The sequence below is a fragment of the Leuciscus leuciscus genome (genome assembly GCF_965113295.1).
Source record: "Leuciscus leuciscus genome assembly, chromosome: 1".
Classification (NCBI taxonomy): Eukaryota; Metazoa; Chordata; class Actinopteri; order Cypriniformes; family Leuciscidae; genus Leuciscus; species Leuciscus leuciscus.
This window is the reverse complement of record NC_138725.1, coordinates 65968875-65988646: the sequence shown is the minus strand read 5'-3', so window position 1 is coordinate 65988646 and position 19772 is coordinate 65968875. Positions and strand designations below refer to the sequence as shown.

The following is a 19772-nucleotide window of genomic DNA, read 5'->3' as shown; positions in this document are numbered from 1 at the left end:
ACTTCTGTTTGTGTCTCTTCACAGACTGAGGAGGTTTTTGTACGACTGAACATATGAAATGTGTCACTGTGGTATTCGGACAAGGAACAAAACTCATTGTGACTGGTAAGTGATCTTTACACTGTATTTTCAATATTTAAAATCTTTTCACTGTATTAAATATAGTCTAAACTTCATTATAGAAATATAAACTCATTATTGTAGTTAATTTAGTTAAATATGAATTCAGTCAGAGACAGTTTTATCAAACACCTCCAGTGAACAGTCCTGAAATACACTGACAAGACTTTCACTGCAGCTTTAACTTTCATCTGTGTTTTTATCTGGTTGTATTTTTTATTCAATTAAGAATAATGATTATTATTATTATTATTATTATTATTATAGAACAGACTTTTCATGTTGTGGTTTAAGAACAAGCATCTACTTTGTTTAATTTGATGTATTTAAAAAAAATCGAAATAATGTACAGTATCTGTGAAACAACACATGAGAAGTTGACCTGCGGTGTGACGTGCTGTATTACATCTAAAACTGTTTTGCTAAATGTTTTTTTTTTTATATATAATTATTATACATGAAGCTTTTATGAATTAGTGTATTACTCAATTTGTGCCTTAAGTCACGCTGTAGGACAGTTGAAAATGAGCTAGTGAAGGCATGAAGATGATTCAAATGGTAGAAAATATAGTGTCAGCATCTAAAATATACACTGTGTGACAAATATATTCACATTTCAACCTAAAATCTTGATGTAGAAAATAACAATCCAACAAACTACCGACATACATGCACTATTTAACTTTTGTGTTGCAAGTCAATAAAGACATTGAGATGCATGTTTTAAATTTTGAATAATTTTATTATTTATTTAATGATGTGAGGAAAGATTAATTGTTAACATGGTGATGTGTGAAGTTTTCGAAGTTTAAATGTAGTCAGAGTTCAATATGTCAGATGTGTGTCTGAGATGCAGATGTTTGTCCATGTTAATGGTGATTTGTGTTGATGTTGATGCAGATGTTTGTCCATGTTAATGGTGATTTGTGTTGATGCTGATGCAGATGTTTGTCCATGTTAATGGTGATTTGTGTTGATGCTGATGCAGATGTTTGTCCATGTTAATGGTGATTTGTGTTGATGCTGATGCAGATGTTTGTTCATGTTAATGGTGATTTGTGTTGATGCAGATGCAGATGCTGATGTTGCTCCTCCTGTGCTGAACATCCTCCGTCCATCCAGAGAAGATCTGATCAGCTCCAGTAAAGTCACTCTGGTGTGTCTGATCAATCACATGTCTGTGGCTTTTGCTGATGTGCGCTGGCTTGTGAACGGGAACTCTGTTACTACAGGCGTCTTCACCGGCTCTGCTGAACAGCAGCCTGATCAGAAATTCAAGATGAGCAGTTATTTAACCATTGAGAGCTCAGAGTGGGACAAAGACCAAGATCTGACATGTGAAGCGTCTGTTGCCTCAAAAATCACCAGCACAAGCATCAAGAAATCTGAATGCAGCGACTAAACTCAGAGGATCTGATGTGTTGTTTGAGTGATTATGATAGCGAGTGATAATATCTTCTGACGTAGTGGAATAGAAATCATGAATATATATTAAAAATAGTTCAAGAATGTAACTTAGTAGCCTGAACTGTGTCATTTTCTGCAGACAATATTTTGGCTTTAATGATGTAAGATGATTTACAACCTGTTTAATAAACCGCATGTTGAACAAACAGTTTTCTTATTGTTTTTTTGTAGGGAAATTAAGCATTTAACCATTCAAAATGTATGAACTACTTCCTTACTAAGTCAGTTTTCACTTCTACGATCAATGGAAGAATGAATAATAAAAGTAGTATCATTGTGTAAATACTCAAATAAACCATGTCTTCAGTTTTAAAATATATGAAACCTCAGATCTTCAGTGGAAAGAGCAAATTAAACTAGTGTTACTGCTAGTAAATATCATTTGTTCAGAGCACAGCAGAGATGAATGTCGTCTGAATATGGAGACGATCACATGACTGATAATGAAGAGTGACTCAATGACAAATGAAAAATGACTATTATTTGATACAGTAAAGTTACGATCTAAACTATGAGAAACAAAATGCTCCTGATGGCCTGACATTCATGTGATCCGACATCATGTGAATCTGGATTGTAAAGTTGATGCTGAAGTGTGTCTTAGCAGATGCAGTGAGCTGTGGAGATTTTCTTCAGGACAGGAAGTTGATTCTGACACACAGGAAACACCTGCTGTTATAATCAGCTCTATGCAAATCAGCAGTTTCTCTGTCTCTTTTTATCTGTTCATTCAACCAGACAAGAGCATTAACAGCAAATGATCAGGGGATCTTCATCTGTACATGAACAATAATGAAGGAGCAATAAAATGAATTCAAAATACTGGCAAGAAGAAAAACTAAATGAACTTAAAAATAAATAATAGTTAGTTAGTTATATAATAGTTAGTGAAATTTGTGACATTGTTTTTGGCTCTCACTGTTTTTATCACTGACTTACGTATTTTAAGATATTCCAGCACAAGTTGCTTTCAGTTAAAACAGCTCAAACATGCATGTTAGTCATTAATAGAGTATCTGATTTGAACATTACTCAAGTATTTTACTTGCACTGATTGTAACACCTAAGAGACATGCCAGTGAAAAACAAGAAACTGTTGATTTGTGAGGAGGGCAATCACATGATTATTTTCTAAAATCAATAAAACGAAACACCTCAATATCGCAATAAATCAAGGTCGACAAAACAGCCTCTTAAACGTCTACAAACACTCAAGTCTCAGTCCTCAAAAAGGCCATAAGTAAACCAATATCCTTCAAAAAGGTTTCTTCAAAATAACAGTTAGATAAAATAATGATGAGTAAAATTAAATAGTCAAAGCCCACTTGCACTAGATGTGCTGGTTTCGGCTGCAGTCACGACTGCTCATCTCATACATGAAACCCCTGAGATTCAGAAACGACCTGATAATGCACAGTGAAAGTATAAAGTATAAAGTAGCCTTGTTGACAAGTTTGGGTGAGTAAGGGCAAAACACACAGGATAAAGTACCTTAAATGTCCAGTAGATGGCGATACTGCTTCTTTTGTAGCAGAAATAAAGCAAAATGTAAACAAGTAATTGCATTACATCACAAATGTATTGGAGTAAAGACTATACTTATGCAAAATGTTGTCAAGTATAGAGTAAAAGTTGCTAATATCTTTGATACTCAGTAAAACTACAAAGTAGCCAAAAAGATACTTAAAGATCCTGTACCTGATATTTTTTTCTTCTATTTGGGCAAAATGGTTTAAACCCCAAATAATATATTTAAAAGCAATCATCTGTGATAAAAACAGGCTTTATGATGCCATCTACTGTTTATTATAGAGGATTGTAATAGATGAGAAGCTCGTTCCAGGGACGGAAAGTCTTGGCCAATAACATGCTCAGGAAAAAGGGGGTTGCACATATTGAACTCGGGGACAACAATTATAAAATGGTACATCATGAATCCATTTTCCAAACCGTGTTTTTGTCAAGAAAAAATAAAACGTTTAAATATGTAATTTTGGTGATAAAAGATGAGTTTTAAGGGATAAAATGATTGACTACAGGGGACTTTAAATACTTTATACCACTGATCCTAGGATGCATTCACAACATTTCAAGACTCCAACCAATACAATTTCTTTCTACTGTGGAACACATGGGATTTGGGAGCTTACAGTGGAGGGAAAAATCCAAGCGTTTAATGGTTGTGTTTTGACCACTTTGGATCCTGGTGAAAATATGCTTTCATTGTGTGGAAAAGAGCCGCTCAGAGACTCTTCAAACTGACTATCCCACAGAGCACAGGAAGTCACACGAGAGTCGTCAAAAGACCACCAGTTCTACATTTTGCCACGGTTGTTCCTCAAATTAATGTTTCCACAAACATGTGACCTGTGATATAATATTAGCCCCCAGTTCTCTGCATCCACATCTCTCATGTATCAGAGCGGTTTGGAAAAAGCCAGGCGAGCACATCCTGAAGGCCCTGTCCCGAGCGCCCACTGATCTCTAGTGTTGTGATTGACTGAGGCGCAGTTCTAATGATGTCATCAATCCTGAACAGCGACTTCAGCTCCACAAGAGACATGGTGCACGGAAGATCCCTGAAGAAAGAAATGTATTAATGGAGTGAGGAGCGATAGGCTTAGCATGACTTACTGGATTTATTGAATTAAATCAACAAGGGAGAGAGCAGCCGTTTCCATCCACCTATTTTGGGAAATCACATAAAAAAAAAAACACTGGATAGAAACTATAAGATGCGCATAATTCTTAAAATGTGCATAAAAAAACGTATATGCTCAATTTAAGTTTTTATTTGATAAGAAGACATGCGCATAAACTACAACGGAAACACATTTACTGAATAAATGTGACTTTGCCTCATCAGAGGATGTGATTGGATAACTGGACTAATCAACAGACCAATCGCATCACAGCATCTCAAATGTTGGTTTGATCGTTCTGAAATGCCTGAGCCAAAGTCGGTCATGAATGATCTTTTTTAATTCCTTCCCAGAAGCGTCTCACACGATTGCGTTCCCAAACATCAGGCATCTGAACTCAAGATAACACGACCGCGTTTATAGAGTCTCGCTCAGAATAAAGAGTCACAGTGGCTTCGCCAATTTCAGCAACTTCCATTTATTAGAGATATTTTGCGCCAAATTCCCAGGAATTAACGATTTTGCTCTCTTGAACACATGGGATGGAAACTCTGCTTTATTCGCAAATTAATTATGTGACATTCCAGTCAAGTTAAAGTGTTAACTTTGGATGTAAGCGTAGCTGGTGTGTGACCTCTGACCTCTTGTTGAAGAGTATGAGCACAGCAGCAGCGTGAAGCGGCTCCGCAGAGAGAACAGACAGCAGCTGGACGCAGGACGATGAAATCTGGCCAATGTTGCCACAGTCCACCACAAACTACAAGGCATAAAGAACAAATGCATATCAATAGTGATGGACAACATGATCATACTGTAAATGTACACACAGTCTCTCTCCAGGACTCTCAAAACAATGAAGAGAAAACCTGCCAATAATCTTCACGTCCAGTGGCTGATAATCGAGGGATTCAACAAACAAAGCCATTACCTTCTGCCATCTGAGTTACTGAGATATTCACTACCAGTCAAATGTTTGAACACACTTCATTCTTCAATATGACAGTCTGTTTTTCACATTTTTATATACTAGTAAATTCATAACTCACAACACATATGGATATATAGGAATTAAGTAGTGACCAAAAATGTTAAGCGAATCAAACCTTAAACCTCTATTTTGGCTTCTGTACTATTATATATTTAAACGGATTTCTTTCTCGTTCTCTTATTTCTTGACTTGTTGATACTCACTATAACGGATGTGCAATCTAAGTAGTATTTTGGCCAAATGGGCCCCATACAGCCTCCCAACTCTCGAACTGTTATTTTCTTCCTCCGACATATGAGGTCTGTGAGGTTGGTGCCGACCTAAAAAATAAAATAAAATAAAAAGGTATTTCACACACACACACACACACACACACACACACACACACACACACACTTTTTTCTAATCACCTTTTTGACCAGTCCCCACCCAACATATTTCCAACACACACACACACACACACACACACACACACACATATATATATTAAAATAAAAAACTAGTATTTTGTATTTATTTTTTGTATTTAACAGACTTTATTGTGATTTAAAGAAACTATTAAACAAAGAAAGAAGAAGGAAAAAGTCAGACATTATCTTAACTTCCAATGTTTTCCCAACTTTTGTATTGGGCTACTTTAGTTTTAGATCGCATAATTCAATTGACTTCAACACTAAAACTCACTGCTTGCTTTAAACTGTGTTTAAAATATTACAGAAAGCTTTATTTTACTAGCTGAACAGCATTAGTGTGAGGAGGAGAAGCTCACCGTGGGAAGAGTGACGGGCGCTTCTCCCAAATGCGCATGCGTGTCCATCTGACACAACTGTTAGTCCAGATGAAGGAGTCATATTCATTGACAGTGGGTGAGAAATTATAATAAGAAACTATTATATATTTAGGAAGGCAGTCTGTCTTGTGTAAACAGCTGGTAAAGGATATTCTGTAGTCGTTTCAGTAAAAGCGTTTTTCCAACTCCAGTTGCACCGAGCAATAAACACATCGCCTCGACCACTCAGTCTGCTCACAGTTTCTGTCTCAGAATAATAGCGCTGTTTTAAAGATTTCTGTTCTACACATACAAGCATTACATGGAGAGATTTCCTGTGTCGCCACGGCAACGATGCTATTTACAAAATAAAAGTCTCCATGTTTCCTGTATGATTATTTGTGAGGATTCATCGCGCCCTCTGGTGAGCTGTAGCAGAATTGCTCTCCAAACCCATCTATCCATAAAGAGCAGTGTTTTGTTGTACTAAATGTACATTTGTAGTGTACTTCAAGTCATAAAAGTAAAAAACTTTTAAAAACTGCAGGCCAACTTGCAGTTAATATAATATTAACGGAAAAGGGCCACTTTCATGACTATATTTCTTAACACATTTGAATAGACTTTTAAAAAAGTATACTAAAAAGTACATATTGAATCGTTATGTTTAAAAAATTGTTGTGCTTAAAAGTAGTACACTTATTTTAATGTGTTGGCACATGTAAAATAGCTTACTTTAACTATAGTGTCAAGCAGCCTAAATATGTTTTAAATGTATTAAATTGCAACTCAGATAATTACAAATGAGTAATTACAAGTAGGCCTATGTTTAAATACATGACATACATGATTCATATAAATTGCATTAAAAATATATTTTAGTCTGCTATGCATGTCAGTACATTCTGCAGGACACTTTAACTATATTTCAGAGACAATAGAAGAAAGCACATAAGGATGCACTACTGTGTGTCAAAAACTTTAGCCAATCATAACAGTGGCTGTTTACTGACAAGCCTTATAGGAGCCGCCCCTTTAAAACTGACCATTTCAGACAGAGGGTCAGAGTGAAGGTTGAAGATCACTGTTTTTCTACATTTTTGTGCAAAAAAAAAAAAAAAACCTTTATTAACATTATAAGTGAAGTCAATATCATGAAACCTTTAACTATTAGGTGAACCTGAGCTTTCTTTTACATGTGTTTTATTCTGTCCTTTAGTTCGAAGCTCCTTCAAAATTACTCACATTTACAGCTGGATGTAAATTGTGTTTTCTCTGTTTGTTTTTTTCCATATGTGAAGTAACTGAGAATATTAAAGCAGTTTCTGGATGAAATGATTGGCTGAACTCCAGTGATCGTCACTCTTTCAGAGTTTCTCTTCCTCATATATGAGTCTCTCAGTCTCTCTTATTCTCTTCATCTCTCCACTAAACTCAAACTGCTTCACAGGGAAGATGCTGATCATTTTCTACTTCACTCTCCTCACTCTTCTGTCATGTAAGTTATTTCACTACAAACATGTTGTTCTCTCAGGAGTGTCAAAGTTGAGGAAATTCATTTTATTGATTATAATTTTTCAGGTGTCAGATCTGTGAAAGTGATCACACAGAAACCCTCTGTGCTGACAGAACAAAAAGGCAAATCTGTGACTATGGATTGTAACGTTGTGAAGGATGAGAACTATGTCAGCTGGTATAAACAGAATCCAAATGAAGCTCCTCAGTATGTGTTGAGATTCTATCATTCACTCAGCTCTCCTGACCAATATGGTGATGGTTTTACATCCAGCCGCTTCACATCTAGAGCTCAGTCAAAGATTGACTATAGTCTGATCATCAGTAATGTGGATGTTGGTGATTCTGCAGTGTATTACTGTGGCACATTGGACAGCTCTGCTAGTGAGTTCGTATCACAGTGATTCACACCATGACAAAAACCTCCTCACATTCACTTCTGCTTTTACACACATCTCACTTGTTCTTGAATTCAATAAACAATTTGGCCATTTTTTACAGTTTACAGTTACATTAGTATATTTATATCAATTAAATCAAGTGTAACTCCTAGAGTCACCTAGAGACATGTTGGAAATGTATATTTATTTTTATTTCATATTCGTTTATTTAACAGTCAGGAAAATTGAACATACAATTTGAACATTAAAATGAATATTTTGATGGATGTATACATACATTTACTTTGGATATCTATTTTCTATATTATATATTAAGACATTATACAGTATTATATCTGAAAAAGGAAAGATGTGCACTAGTGACATATGAAGTATCTAGTGAACATTGACTGTGCTTCCCTAACACACTTTTTCATATCATTTAATTTCATTCATGAGAAGCTTATTATTATAGACCTTTAAAAAAGCCTAATATTGTAAACCACATTCAAATATCACAGTGACTCATTTAAAAATATATATTAACATGTATTAGAAATATTATATAAACCACTGATTAACACTATATTCCAAAGAAAAATCAAATTTTTAATTTCTTTTTTCGATTAATTTTTAAATTGTCGTATTACAGTTTTTCTCAGTCGATTGGACACATTTCTCTAAACTCAGTTCATTGCTCTAAACACACTCTTATCTTATAGTCAAACAGTTCATGAAGCTCTGTATTTTATTACTATCATCAAAACTACAGGTGTATTCTCTATTGATTTCATAACATATTCATCTATAGACACAAAAATATAATAATGAAAATGCATTTTATCATAACATTCTTAAATGATGAGTTTAGATATATCTTTTTTCCCCTACCCCCCAAACAATTATACACAATACACAAATGTTTGCTGTTGTACAGAACTGCGATCACTCAACTTTATTGATCACGGCTCTGATTTGGACAGAGAATTTCATACAGAATATATTGTAATCATGCATTATTATCATCCATGGTTCTTCTGCCTCAACATCTTCACAGGGCTCTTCTGTTGTGGTTGATGGTGTTGTTTAAAAATGACTTGCTCTTATTCCATTCAAAACAAACTTAGTCATCTTTAGTGTTCTTCAACTTAAATGATGAAATATGTTTGGACATTTACAGAACTTTCTCCTCTGAGTCTTTCTCAAAACTACAAATGTACACTATCTAGTAAAACACTCATAGAAGTGGAATGTCTTAGTAACACTTTGGATCTGTTTCAGCTTCTCTCAAGAAGATTTATTTATTACATGGTCAATTAGGATGATTTTCCATTACATTTGAAAGCCTGTACCTTCTACGTCTCTTCACTCATCTTTCAACTCTTTCCTTTTGTCTTTGTACACTTTCTCCTCTTATTCTTTCCACTTCACCAATGTCCTCCACTTCACCCATCTCTTCTCCCTCTCCTTTTCTTAAACTCTCTCCTCCTCTTCTCTTCATCTCTTTCTTCCTGTTTCACTCTTCCTCTCCCATTCCTCAACTCTCTTCCACTCTTATACCTTTCTTTTCCCCTTCTCATGCTTATTCATACTTTTTTATTTTATTTGCATAACAATGTTTGTTACTTCTGAAAATAGTTTATATTGTTAATACAATTGTGAAAGCTGTGTAAACAATTATAAAAAATGCATTTCTAGAGATGTGTGTATTATTAACCACCAGATTGGCCTACTAGTTTGGGGTCAGCTGAAATCATGCTATGTGCAATTGAGAATATGACAAACTTACAATCTGTTTAGGACAATTATAAAGTGTTCAGATCACTGTGTTAATTGTTCTGAGAGCAGTGATCTGAGTATGCAGAAATGTGTCAAATCGATTGAGAAAAAACTTTAACACATTTTCCTCAGTGATGAAGTGAGAAGCTCATGTGTAGTTTGTCAGATGTGGGCGTGTCTATTGTATGAGGTGGGTGTGTCTATTGTGTGAGGTGGGCGGGTCTTTCAGTGGCTCCTCCCTCTCAGAGATCTTGACTGTCTTAAAGTTTCTCTCTCTGATCATCTCAGCATTATTCTACAGCACTGCTCATCTTTACACGTCACACGGACCAAATCACAAGATGATCACGATATTCTGTGCTTTCTTTACTCTTCTGACCTGTAAGTTTTCCTCATTTCTGATGTCAGATTTAAAGTGTTTTGACACGCTTCGATGTACTTTGCCTTACTGAAACCTGGCTTAAACCAAATGATTATTTCGGTATTAATGAGTCTACTCCTCCTGGATACTGTTATAAGCATGAGCCCCTTCTGATTGGTCGTGGCGGAGGTGTTGCAACCATTTATAGAGATATTCTCAATGTTACTCAGAAAACGGGTTATAAGTTTATTTCATTTGAAGTACTTGTACTAAATGTTACGCTCTTAGATGTTAGAAAAACATCCCTATTATCTCTAGCCTTGGCTACCGTATATAGACCGCCAGGGCCTTACGCTGATTTCCTAAAAGAGTTTGCAGATTTTCTCTCAGACCTATTAGTCAATGTCGATAAAGCATTAATTGTTGGAGATTTTAACATACACGTAGATAATCCAAATGATCCGTTTGGAGCTGCGTTTACAGATTTATTAAATTCATTTAGGGTCAAGCAAAACGTCACTGGACCAACACATCGTCTTAATCATACACTCGATTTAATTATATCACATGGAACCGATCTAACCGATATAGATATCATTCCACAAAGTGATGAAGTCACTGATCACTACATGGTAACTTGCATATTACGTACTGCTGTAATATGTCATGCGGCATCGCGTTATCAACCAGGCAGAACAATCCTCCCATCCACCATAGATAATTTCTCAAATTGCTTATCTAATCTGTCTCAGCTGCTGCCTGAACCCAAACAAACAGATGAACTAGAAGAACTAACTAGCACTATGAGCCGCAAACTAATAGAAAACCACCAAAACAATCCAAGGTTTTTATTTAACACCGTGGCTAGACTAACAAATAAACAGACGTCACCCGAACAAAATATCCCGTTACAGTTCAGTAGTAATGATTTCATGAACTTCTTCACTGAGAAAATAGAAAGCATCAGAACCACAATTGTAAACGTTCAATCTTCAATTGCGCCTTATAATTCAGCTTCAATTATCACCCCGCAAGAACAATTACAGTGCTTTACAACTATAGAACAAAAAGAGTTAAATAAACTTATCACTTCATGTTTATTAGATCCTATACCAACTAAACTACTGAAAGAAGTGTTACCTGTAGTGGAAGAGCCTCTCCTCAATATTATTAACTCGTCTTTATCTTTAGGTCATGTTCCAAGAACATTTAAACTGGCAGTTATAAAACCTCTCATTAAGAAACCACAATTAGATCATAATCATCTAGCAAATTATAGACCCATTTCAAATCTTCCATTTATGTCTAAAATATTAGAAAAAGTGGTGTCCGCTCAACTGGGCTCTTTCTTGCAACAAAATGATATCTATGAAAAGTTTCAGTCTGGATTCAGACCGCATCATAGCACTGAAACTGCGCTCGTTAAAATCACAAATGATTTACTTTTAGCTTCTGACCAAGGCTGTATCTCAATACTAGTTTTACTTGATCTTAGTGCTGCGTTCGATACTATAGATCACACATTACTCTTAGATCGACTACAAAATTATACTGGTGTTCAAGGACTAGCACTAAGCTGGTTCAAATCATACCTATCTGACCGCTACCATTTTGTCTATTTAAATGGAGAAAAATCGATTATAACTCCGGTAAACTATGGAGTGCCGCAGGGATCTGTATTAGGCCCTCTGTTATTTTCAATATATTGGAAATATTATAAGGAAACATGGAATTAGTTTCCATTGTTATGCTGATGACACTCAAATATATATTTCATCACGGCCGGATGAAAACGCTAAATTTTCCAAATTGACAGAGTGTGTTAAAGATATAAAAGATTGGATGACGCGTAATTTTCTTTTATTAAATCCAGACAAGACAGAGGTAATACTTATCGGTTCAAAAAACCGCCCACAAAACCTCGCACAATACAACTTTAACATCATAGGATGTCCTGTTACTTTATCCTCTACAGTAAAAGACCTGGATGTTATACTCGATTGCAACCTGTCTTTTAAAAATCATATTTCATATGTTACAAAAACAGCCTTTTTCCACCTTAGAAACATTGCTAAGCTACGTAATATGCTATCAGTTTCTGATGCAGAAAAGTTAGTTCATGCATTCATGACCTCGAGACTAGATTACTGTAATGCTTTATTAGCTGGTTGTCCTGCATCCTCAATAAACAAGCTACAGTTAGTCCAAAATGCCGCCGGTAGAGTTCTTACGAGATCAAGAAAATATGATCATATAACACAGATTTTATCATCACTGCATTGGTTACCTATAAAGCTCCGTATTAATTATAAGGTATTGCTACTGACTTATAAAGCCCTAAACGGCTTAGCTCCAGTCTATTTAGCCCGGCCTAGGATGTAGGATGGCTTTGATGTTGCCTGGAGCAAACTCCAGGCACCCGTTAGATATAGAGAGCGCCTGGAGATCTCCTACCCTCCTCAGAGAAGTAATGGCCAACAAGAAAGCCACCTTTAGGGAAAGGTTCTTGGCCTCAGCCGACTCCAGCGGTTCGAAGGGGGCCTCAACCAACCCTTCGAGAACCACCGCCAGGTCCCAAGTGGGAACCCTGGTACGAGCCGCAGGTCTCATCCTCCAAGCCCCACGGAGGAAACGTACGACCAACTGCTGCCTCCCCAGAGGCCCATCACTCTGAGGAGCGTGGAAAGCCGAAATGGCAGCCACGTACACCTTGAGAGTGGACGGGGTAAGACCAGCCGAGAAGCGATCTTGGAGGAACTCCAGCACTGAAGCCACTGGGCAGTTAACTGGGTTAACTCACGCTCTCTACACCATACGGTGAAAACATTCCATTTTAGGCCGTACAATTTCCTCGTGGAGGGAGCTCTAGAGCTGAGTATGGTCTCCACTACTCCTGCTGACAGGCCGGCCTCTCGGTACTGTGCCCCCTCAGGGGCCAGACCCACAGTTTCCATAGTTCGGGCCGAGGGTAAAATATTGAGCCCTCTGCCTGTGTCAGCAGGTCCCTCCTGATGGGAAGCTCCCATGGAGGGCTGTCCAGGAGTAATATTATGTCTGAGAACCATACTCGGGCCGGCCACAACGGGGCTACCAATAATAGACTGATCCCGTCACGACGAACCCTCTCTAGAACTCCCGGGAGCAGAGCGATCGGGGGAAAAGCATACAGACGCAGCCTCGGCCACGTCTGTACCATGGCATCCAACCCCAGCGGGGCTGGATGTGTGAGGGAGAACCACAGTGGACAGTGAGTCGTCTCTCGAGACGCGAATAGATCCACCTCCACTGGGCCGAACCTCTGACATATTAGCTTCACCACCTCGGGATGGAGTCTCCATTCCCCGGGCCTCAGCCCCTGCCTCGACAGGATGTCTGCTCCCTGATTCTGATTCCCTGGGATGTATGTTGCTCTGAGAGACAACACTTTCCCCTGGGACCACAGGAGGATCTGATGCGCCAGTCTGCATAGAGGGCGAGACCTCAGACCCCCCTGATGGTTTATATAGGCCACCACGACATATTGTCCGTCCTCACAAGGACGTGATGACCCTTGAGGTCCGGCAGGAAGCTCCTCAGAGCTCGGAACACCGCCAACATTTCCAGGCAGTTTATATGCCAGGAGGAATGATGGTCCTGCCATAGACCTCTCGTAAAGCGGCCGTCCATGACCGCGCCCCAGCCCGTGAGGGAGGCGTCTGTCGAGACGGCTCTCCGGCGACATGACGCTCCCAGTACGGGACCTTGGGACAGAAACCAAGCTTTCTTCCACATAGATAGGGAACGAAGGCATCTGCGCGTAACCCTGATCATGCGAAATGGGTTTCCCCTCGGGGAGAACCCCTTGGTTTTTAACCACCACTGCAGGGGCCTCATGTGCAGGAGACCGAATGGAATGATATTGGATGCTGCTGCCATGAGTCCTAACACTCTTTGAAAATGTTTTACAGTGATGGCCTGGCCTAGCTTTATCCTGGTCACCGTGGCCAGGATGGATTCGATCCGTGCAGGAGACAATTGTGCCCGCATCGTCACCGAATCCCACACCACTCCCAGGAACATGGTTCTCTGGGCTGGTGCCAACACACTCTTTTTCGTGTTGAGTCTCAACCCCAAGCTCTGGATGTGGGCAAGGACAACATCTCGATGCCGAACTGCCAGCTCTTGTGACTGGGCCAGGATCAGCCAGTCGTCGATATAATTGAGGACCCTGATACCCTGAAGCCTCAGCGGTGCTAGAGCCGCATCCATACATTTTGTAAATGTGCGAGGGGAGAGAGCTAGGCCGAACGGAAGAACCCGATATTGGTACGCTTCGCCCCCGAAAGCGAACCTCAGGAACTTCCTGTGAGATGGAAGGATGGAAATGTGGAAGTACGCGTCCTTCAGATCTATCGTGACAAACCAATCCTCGGATTGAATTTGGTTCACGATGATAGGAATAGTAAGCATCTTGAACCTGAATCTCCTCAGAGACCGATTCAAGTGTCTGAGATCTATTATCGGACGCAACCCCCCATCCTTCTTGGGAACTATGAAGTAGCGGCTGTAAAACCCGGACTCCCTGTCTGGAGGAGGAATACGTTCTATAGCCTCCTTTACCAGCAGAGAGTTTACTTCTTGTTCCAATACCCGACTCTGCTCTGGGTCGACTACAGTCCAGACCACCCCGTTGAACTTTGGTGGGCGGGAACCGAACTGTAGTCTGTACCCCTTTTGAATGGTGCGCAGAGCCCAAGGAGAAATATTCGTGAGATTTTTCCATGCATCGAAATACTCTACTAAGGGAACCAGGCTGGCTCTCGAGGCTGGCTTCGGGTATTAATCGGGGTTCGTTCTTGGCCCCCTGAAGCGGATCTCCGGCAGGGTTCGACCGAAAACGATTCTCGATGTGCGGACGCGAATGCTGCCTGGCCGCAAGCCTGTGGGGCGGACAGTGCAGGGCGCGTTCGCTGGAAACCGATGCGTCCCGAAGCGCACTCGACGGCGGGAAGTCGACATCGATTTCCTGCGGGCTCCGCGGAGGAGGCGACCTCGATCGCTCCCCCACGGGTGGGGCCGCCCGCAGAGGACCTAGGCTGGCTAGGACCTCTTTGTCGAAGCCTTCTTCGCCTGCAGGACGGCCCTCAGGTCGCCCTGCTTAGGCTGAGGCTTCGACTGAGAGCGTCGTCTATGCCCCCATGCTGTTTGAGGGGGGGGCTCTAGAAGCGACGCTCTCCTTTTGCGCCTGTCTGTAGGCGGAGGAGCTGGTGGATGGCTGCGGCTGCCCACTGGGGGCAGGCTTCTTAGGCTTGGAGCGGCGAGGGAGATATTGCCTGAAGGCTGCAGATTGTTTCTTCGTTAACGATGTTAACTGAGTCGCCGAACAGGCCAGAAGGCGAAATCGGGGCATCAATGAGGAAAGCCCTGTCTTTCTCCTTGATGCCCGACAGATTTAACCATAGGTGTCTCTCCGAGACCACCATTGCCGCCATGGAACGGCCGATAGCACGGGCCGTTTCCTTGGTGACTCGGAGAGAGAGATCTGCAGCCTTCCTCAACTCCGCAATATCTTCCGGAGTTGGACCCTCGCCCTCATCAATATCCTTAAGAAGGTCGGCCTGGTACGCTTGTAGTACTGCCATTGTATGCAGACTAGCACCAGCCCGACCCGCAGCCATATAAGCCCTGCCCACTAACGTAGATGTATCACGGCACGGTTTAGTGGGCAGCACCGGGGTTTTTAGGGATGATGCAGACTCGGGGGCTAAATAGGTGGCAAGCGGCTGTTCCACCCGAGGCATCATCCCATAACCGTTCTCTCGCGCCCCCAAGATGTTACTGTAGTTCAAAACAGGGGGGTTGGACACGCGAGATGAGTGTGGATTTTTCCACGATTTACACAACTCATTATGCAAATCAGGAAAGAACGGTAAACCCCGATGGTGAGGTTGCTCTCTGTGCTGCAGGAAACGCTCGTCCAACTTGCTTTTAATAAGCGTTTCCTGCCTCTCATGTGGCCAACTGATATTAAGACGGGCCACTGCACGAGAGACAACCTCCACCAGCTCCTCATATGCGGGGACATGGGGTGGCGAGTCATCCCCAAAATCCCCGCCTTCGATGCTGAGCACGTCTACTTCCTCGGAAGCAGACAGCTCAAGCATCGGGCTCTCCACTCGTGCGGAAGAAGCCGCGGGGCGGGCTTCCGCGCGAGGCGGGAGAGCATCGGAACTGGCGGATGAATCACGAGAGCGTGCCTCGGCAGTCTCGGGATCCCCCGCCAGATCCATCTGCGAGCCCCATGAAGAGCGTTGCCGCACCACGGGGTCCCGCACCACGGGGCTCGTGAGCCTGGCCATCCTCATTGAAAATGGCCAGGCGGGAGCGCAGCACACGGATTGGTAATCTCTCACAATCCTCGCAAGCAGCCCCCTCGAGAGCTGCCCGCGCGTGCTGCGCTCCCAAACAGTGTACACACATACGGTGTGTGTCCCCACCCGTAATATAACGTGGGCAGGGATGCACACATCTCGTGTAACTGCTGCTCGCCATGATATATATATGCTTGTGACTTTGAGACAAACAACACCAAATAAGACATTCAAGTTCAGACAGAGAGCGCTTTGCTGAAGAACAGAAAGCTATCTCTGTTGTGTGCCGGCGTCCTTTTGTAGCTTCCGCATATGCCGTCACACATTACGTCATGACGCAACACCAATCAGGATTGGTTTAGTTTCATTCATACTTCAGAGGCGCTACGCTAAGGGGCGTTCCCCCAAAGTGTCATTCGACGCAGTTCGAGTTCCCTCGAAAGGGAACTGGCCCCCGACTGAGCCTGGGTTCTCCCAAGGTTTTTTTTTTTTCTCCAATAGGTCACCTGATGGAGTTTTAGGACACCATTAGGTCACTTGATGGAGTTTTTCGGTTCCATGCCACTGTTGCCTTTGGCTTGCTCAGTTGGGGATATTTGGGGGATATTTAATTTAATTTTATCAATCAATAAATTCCTCTTGAAACAAACTTTGTTGTATTATTTTAATTTAATACTGTGAAGCTGCTTTGATACAATCTGTATTGTGAAAAGCGCTATACAAATAAACTTGACTTGACTTGACTTGAGCCCCTCTATAGCAGACAGCAAGCCAAATCCGTTTACCACTTACGCTAAGATTATATGGGCACACAAACTCGTGAATGTTCTGTATTCCAGGACTTCTGAAGCGACAGCAGTTTCTCATCTCTGGTCCTCAGGTGTAAAGACACACTTTCTTGAAGTGACCATAGCATGTTCCCTTCACTAATAGACTTATATGTGATGGATTCATTTGGACCCGACAAACGGCTTCTCCTTCCTAAAGTGAATTCAGTGTTCACAACAGATTACTCTCATCTTTGGCTACAATTAATCATGCAATCTCATCTACAAATGAACAATAATAACAAAGAATGAATGACAGCAATTGGTGAAAAAGAGACACACAAACACTTTATCTCGTGTCTTAAAGCTAGAAATTCCTCATGCTAAAAAAAACTGCATAAAAACAGTTGCTTATGAACTTGTTTCTTGACATCACGACACTTAATCACTTGAAGAGCTTTAATGAAGAGAGTTGTGGTTGACTTTGAATTTAGCGCAGAACACAGCATTGTTTTGGATGTTCGACAAGTTCCATCGCAACATTTCATGAAATATTTTCTTTTTTCTTTTCTTTGTATCTTTAGTTCCAGTGTTAAAAATTACAGTGTGAATGCTGAGTGAATCAGGACTATGTATTGTTTTCTTTTCTTCGGTCCGGACCAAAAGAACCAGGAGAACCGAACTACAAGTGTGAACACACTGAGACAACAGCAGGATTCACTGCAGTCACTGACACCTCAGAATAACAACAGCCGTATGAGATTGTGTTTCAAAGCACTTTAATACACAGCCGTCAAATACAGCAAATATGAAGACTAAAACAGCAACATAAATGTGTTTGTGTTTGAATCTGAAACATTTCTCCATGAAATAAATGTGTAAAGGACACAGTCAGCCGAGGTTGAGTGAGTGTTTCACTTCTGTTTGTGTCTCTTCACAGACTGAGGAGGTTTTTGTACGACTGAACATATGAAATGTGTCACTGTGGTATTCGGACAAGGAACAAAACTCATTGTGACTGGTAAGTGATCTTTACACTGTATTTTCAATATTTTAAATCTTTTTACTGTATTAAATATAGCCTAAACTTTATTATAGATATATAAACTCATTATTGTAGTTAATTTAGTTAAATGTGTGAATTCAGTCAGAGACAGTTTTATCAAGCACCTCCAGTGAACAGTCCTGAAATACACTGACAAGACTTTCACTGCAGCTTTAACTTTCATCTGTGTATTTATCTAGTTGTACTTTTTATTCAATTAAGAATAATAATAATAATAATTATTATTATTATTATAGAACCGTCTTTTTCATGTTGTGATTTAAGGACAAGCATCTACTTTGTGTTTAATTTGATGTATTTTTAAAGAATTTTTTTTTTAAATCCTCATTGAACTAATTATGTACAGTATCTGTGAAACAACACATGAGAAGTTGACCTGCGGTGTGACGTGCTGTATTACATCTAAAACTGTTTTGCTAAATGTTTTTTTTTTTTAATAATGATTATACATGAAGCTTTTATTAACTAATTATATTACTCAATTTGTACCTTTATGTCACGCTGTAGGACAGTTGAAAATGAGCTAGTGAAGGCATGAAGATTATTAAAAATGGTAGAAAATATAGTGTCAGCATCTAAAATATACACTGTGTGACAAATATATTCACATTTCAACCTAAAATCTTGATGTAGAAAATAACAATCCAACAAACTACCGACATACATGCACTATTTGACTTTTGTGTTGCAAGTCAATAAAGACATTGAGATGCATGTTTTAAACATAAATAATTATGATATTATTTTTTTCTTTAATGATGTGAGAAAATATGAATAGTTGACATGGTGATGTGTGAAATTTTCGAAGTTTAAATGTAGTCAGAGTTCAATATGTCAGATGTGTGTCTGAGATGCAGATGTTTGTCCATGTTAATGGTGATTTGTGTTGATTCTGATGCAGATGTTTGTCCATGTTAATGGTGATTTGTGTTGATGTTGATGCAGATGTTTGTCCATGTTAATGGTGATTTGTGTTGATGCTGATGCAGATGTTTGTCCATGTTAATGGTGATTTGTGTTGATGCTGATGCAGATGCTGATGTTGCTCCTCCTGTGCTGAACATCCTCCGTCCATCCAGAGAAGATCTGATCAGCTCCAGTAAAGTCACTCTGGTGTGTCTGATCAATCACATGTCTGTGGCTTTTGCTGATGTGCGCTGGCTTGTGAACGGGAACTCTGTTACTACAGGCGTCTTCACCGGCTCTGCTGAACAGCAGCCTGATCAGAAATTCAAGATGAGCAGTTATTTAACCATTGAGAGCTCAGAGTGGGACAAAGACCAAGTTCTGACATGTGAAGCGTCTGTTGCCTCAAAAATCACCAGCACAAGCATCAAGAAATCTGAATGCAGCGACTAAACAGAGGATCTGATGTGTTGTTTGAGTGATTATGATAGCGAGTGATAATATCTTCTGACGTAGTGGAATAGAAATCATGAATATATATTAAAGATAGTTCAAGAATGTAACTTAGTAGTCTGAACTGTCATTTTCTGCAGACAATATTCTGGCTTTAATGATGTAAGATGATTTACAACCTGTTTAATAAACCGCATGTTGAACAAACA

General features: G+C 40.1%; 3 protein-coding genes across 5 annotated transcripts in view; 2 read left to right on the top strand and 1 right to left on the bottom strand.

Annotated features, from left to right (window-relative positions):
* The window catches only part of LOC309481201 (immunoglobulin lambda-1 light chain-like), a 38993-nt gene extending 37260 nt beyond the window's left edge, over positions 1-1733 (top strand). For all 3 annotated transcript variants that reach the window (XM_082146034.1, XM_082146032.1, XM_082146033.1), the window contains exons 3-4: positions 76-105; positions 1197-1733. In XM_082146034.1, coding sequence (XP_082002160.1) covers positions 76-105; positions 1197-1522 — 356 coding nt within the window. In that variant the 3' untranslated portion in view covers positions 1523-1733. The remainder of the gene's footprint in view (positions 1-75; positions 106-1196) is intronic.
* Positions 1734-3134: 1401 nt separating this feature from the next.
* LOC309481322 (ADP-ribosylation factor-like protein 16) lies at positions 3135-6362 on the bottom strand. The gene is made up of 5 exons (XM_082146206.1): positions 6160-6362; positions 5987-6045; positions 5421-5537; positions 4871-4986; positions 3135-4166 (listed from the first exon to the last, which is right to left on the bottom strand). The coding sequence occupies exons 1-5, from the start codon at positions 6218-6220 to the stop codon at positions 3998-4000; spliced, it is 522 nt and encodes a 173-aa protein (XP_082002332.1). The 5' UTR covers positions 6221-6362; the 3' UTR covers positions 3135-3997.
* Positions 6363-7351: 989 nt separating this feature from the next.
* Positions 7352-19772, top strand: LOC309481241 (immunoglobulin lambda-1 light chain-like). The gene is made up of 4 exons (XM_082146088.1): positions 7352-7484; positions 7568-7897; positions 18130-18159; positions 19238-19772. Exons 1-4 carry the CDS (start codon positions 7376-7378, stop codon positions 19561-19563), a joined length of 795 nt encoding a protein of 264 aa, XP_082002214.1. The 5' UTR covers positions 7352-7375; the 3' UTR covers positions 19564-19772.

What these genes read in the sequence shown, in the direction of transcription:
- LOC309481322 (XM_082146206.1), bottom strand. Translation starts at nt 6,220, where the DNA reads ATGTGTTTATTGCTCGGTGCAACTGGAGTTGGAAAAACGCTTTTACTG. An exon ending in CGCCCGTCACTCTTCCCACG is followed by an intron (nt 5,538 to 5,986) that starts GTGAGCTTCTCC and finishes TTTATTTTTTAG; the next exon opens with GTCGGCACCAACCTCACAGA. An exon ending in TAGATTGCACATCCGTTATA is followed by an intron (nt 4,987 to 5,420) that starts GTGAGTATCAAC and finishes TATGCCTTGTAG; the next exon opens with TTTGTGGTGGACTGTGGCAA.
- LOC309481241 (XM_082146088.1), top strand. Translation starts at nt 7,376, where the DNA reads ATGAGTCTCTCAGTCTCTCTTATTCTCTTCATCTCTCCACTAAACTCA. An exon ending in CTCTGCTAGTGAGTTCGTAT is followed by an intron (nt 7,898 to 18,129) that starts CACAGTGATTCA and finishes TCACTGTGGTAT; the next exon opens with TCGGACAAGGAACAAAACTC. An exon ending in AACAAAACTCATTGTGACTG is followed by an intron (nt 18,160 to 19,237) that starts GTAAGTGATCTT and finishes ATGCTGATGCAG; the next exon opens with ATGCTGATGTTGCTCCTCCT.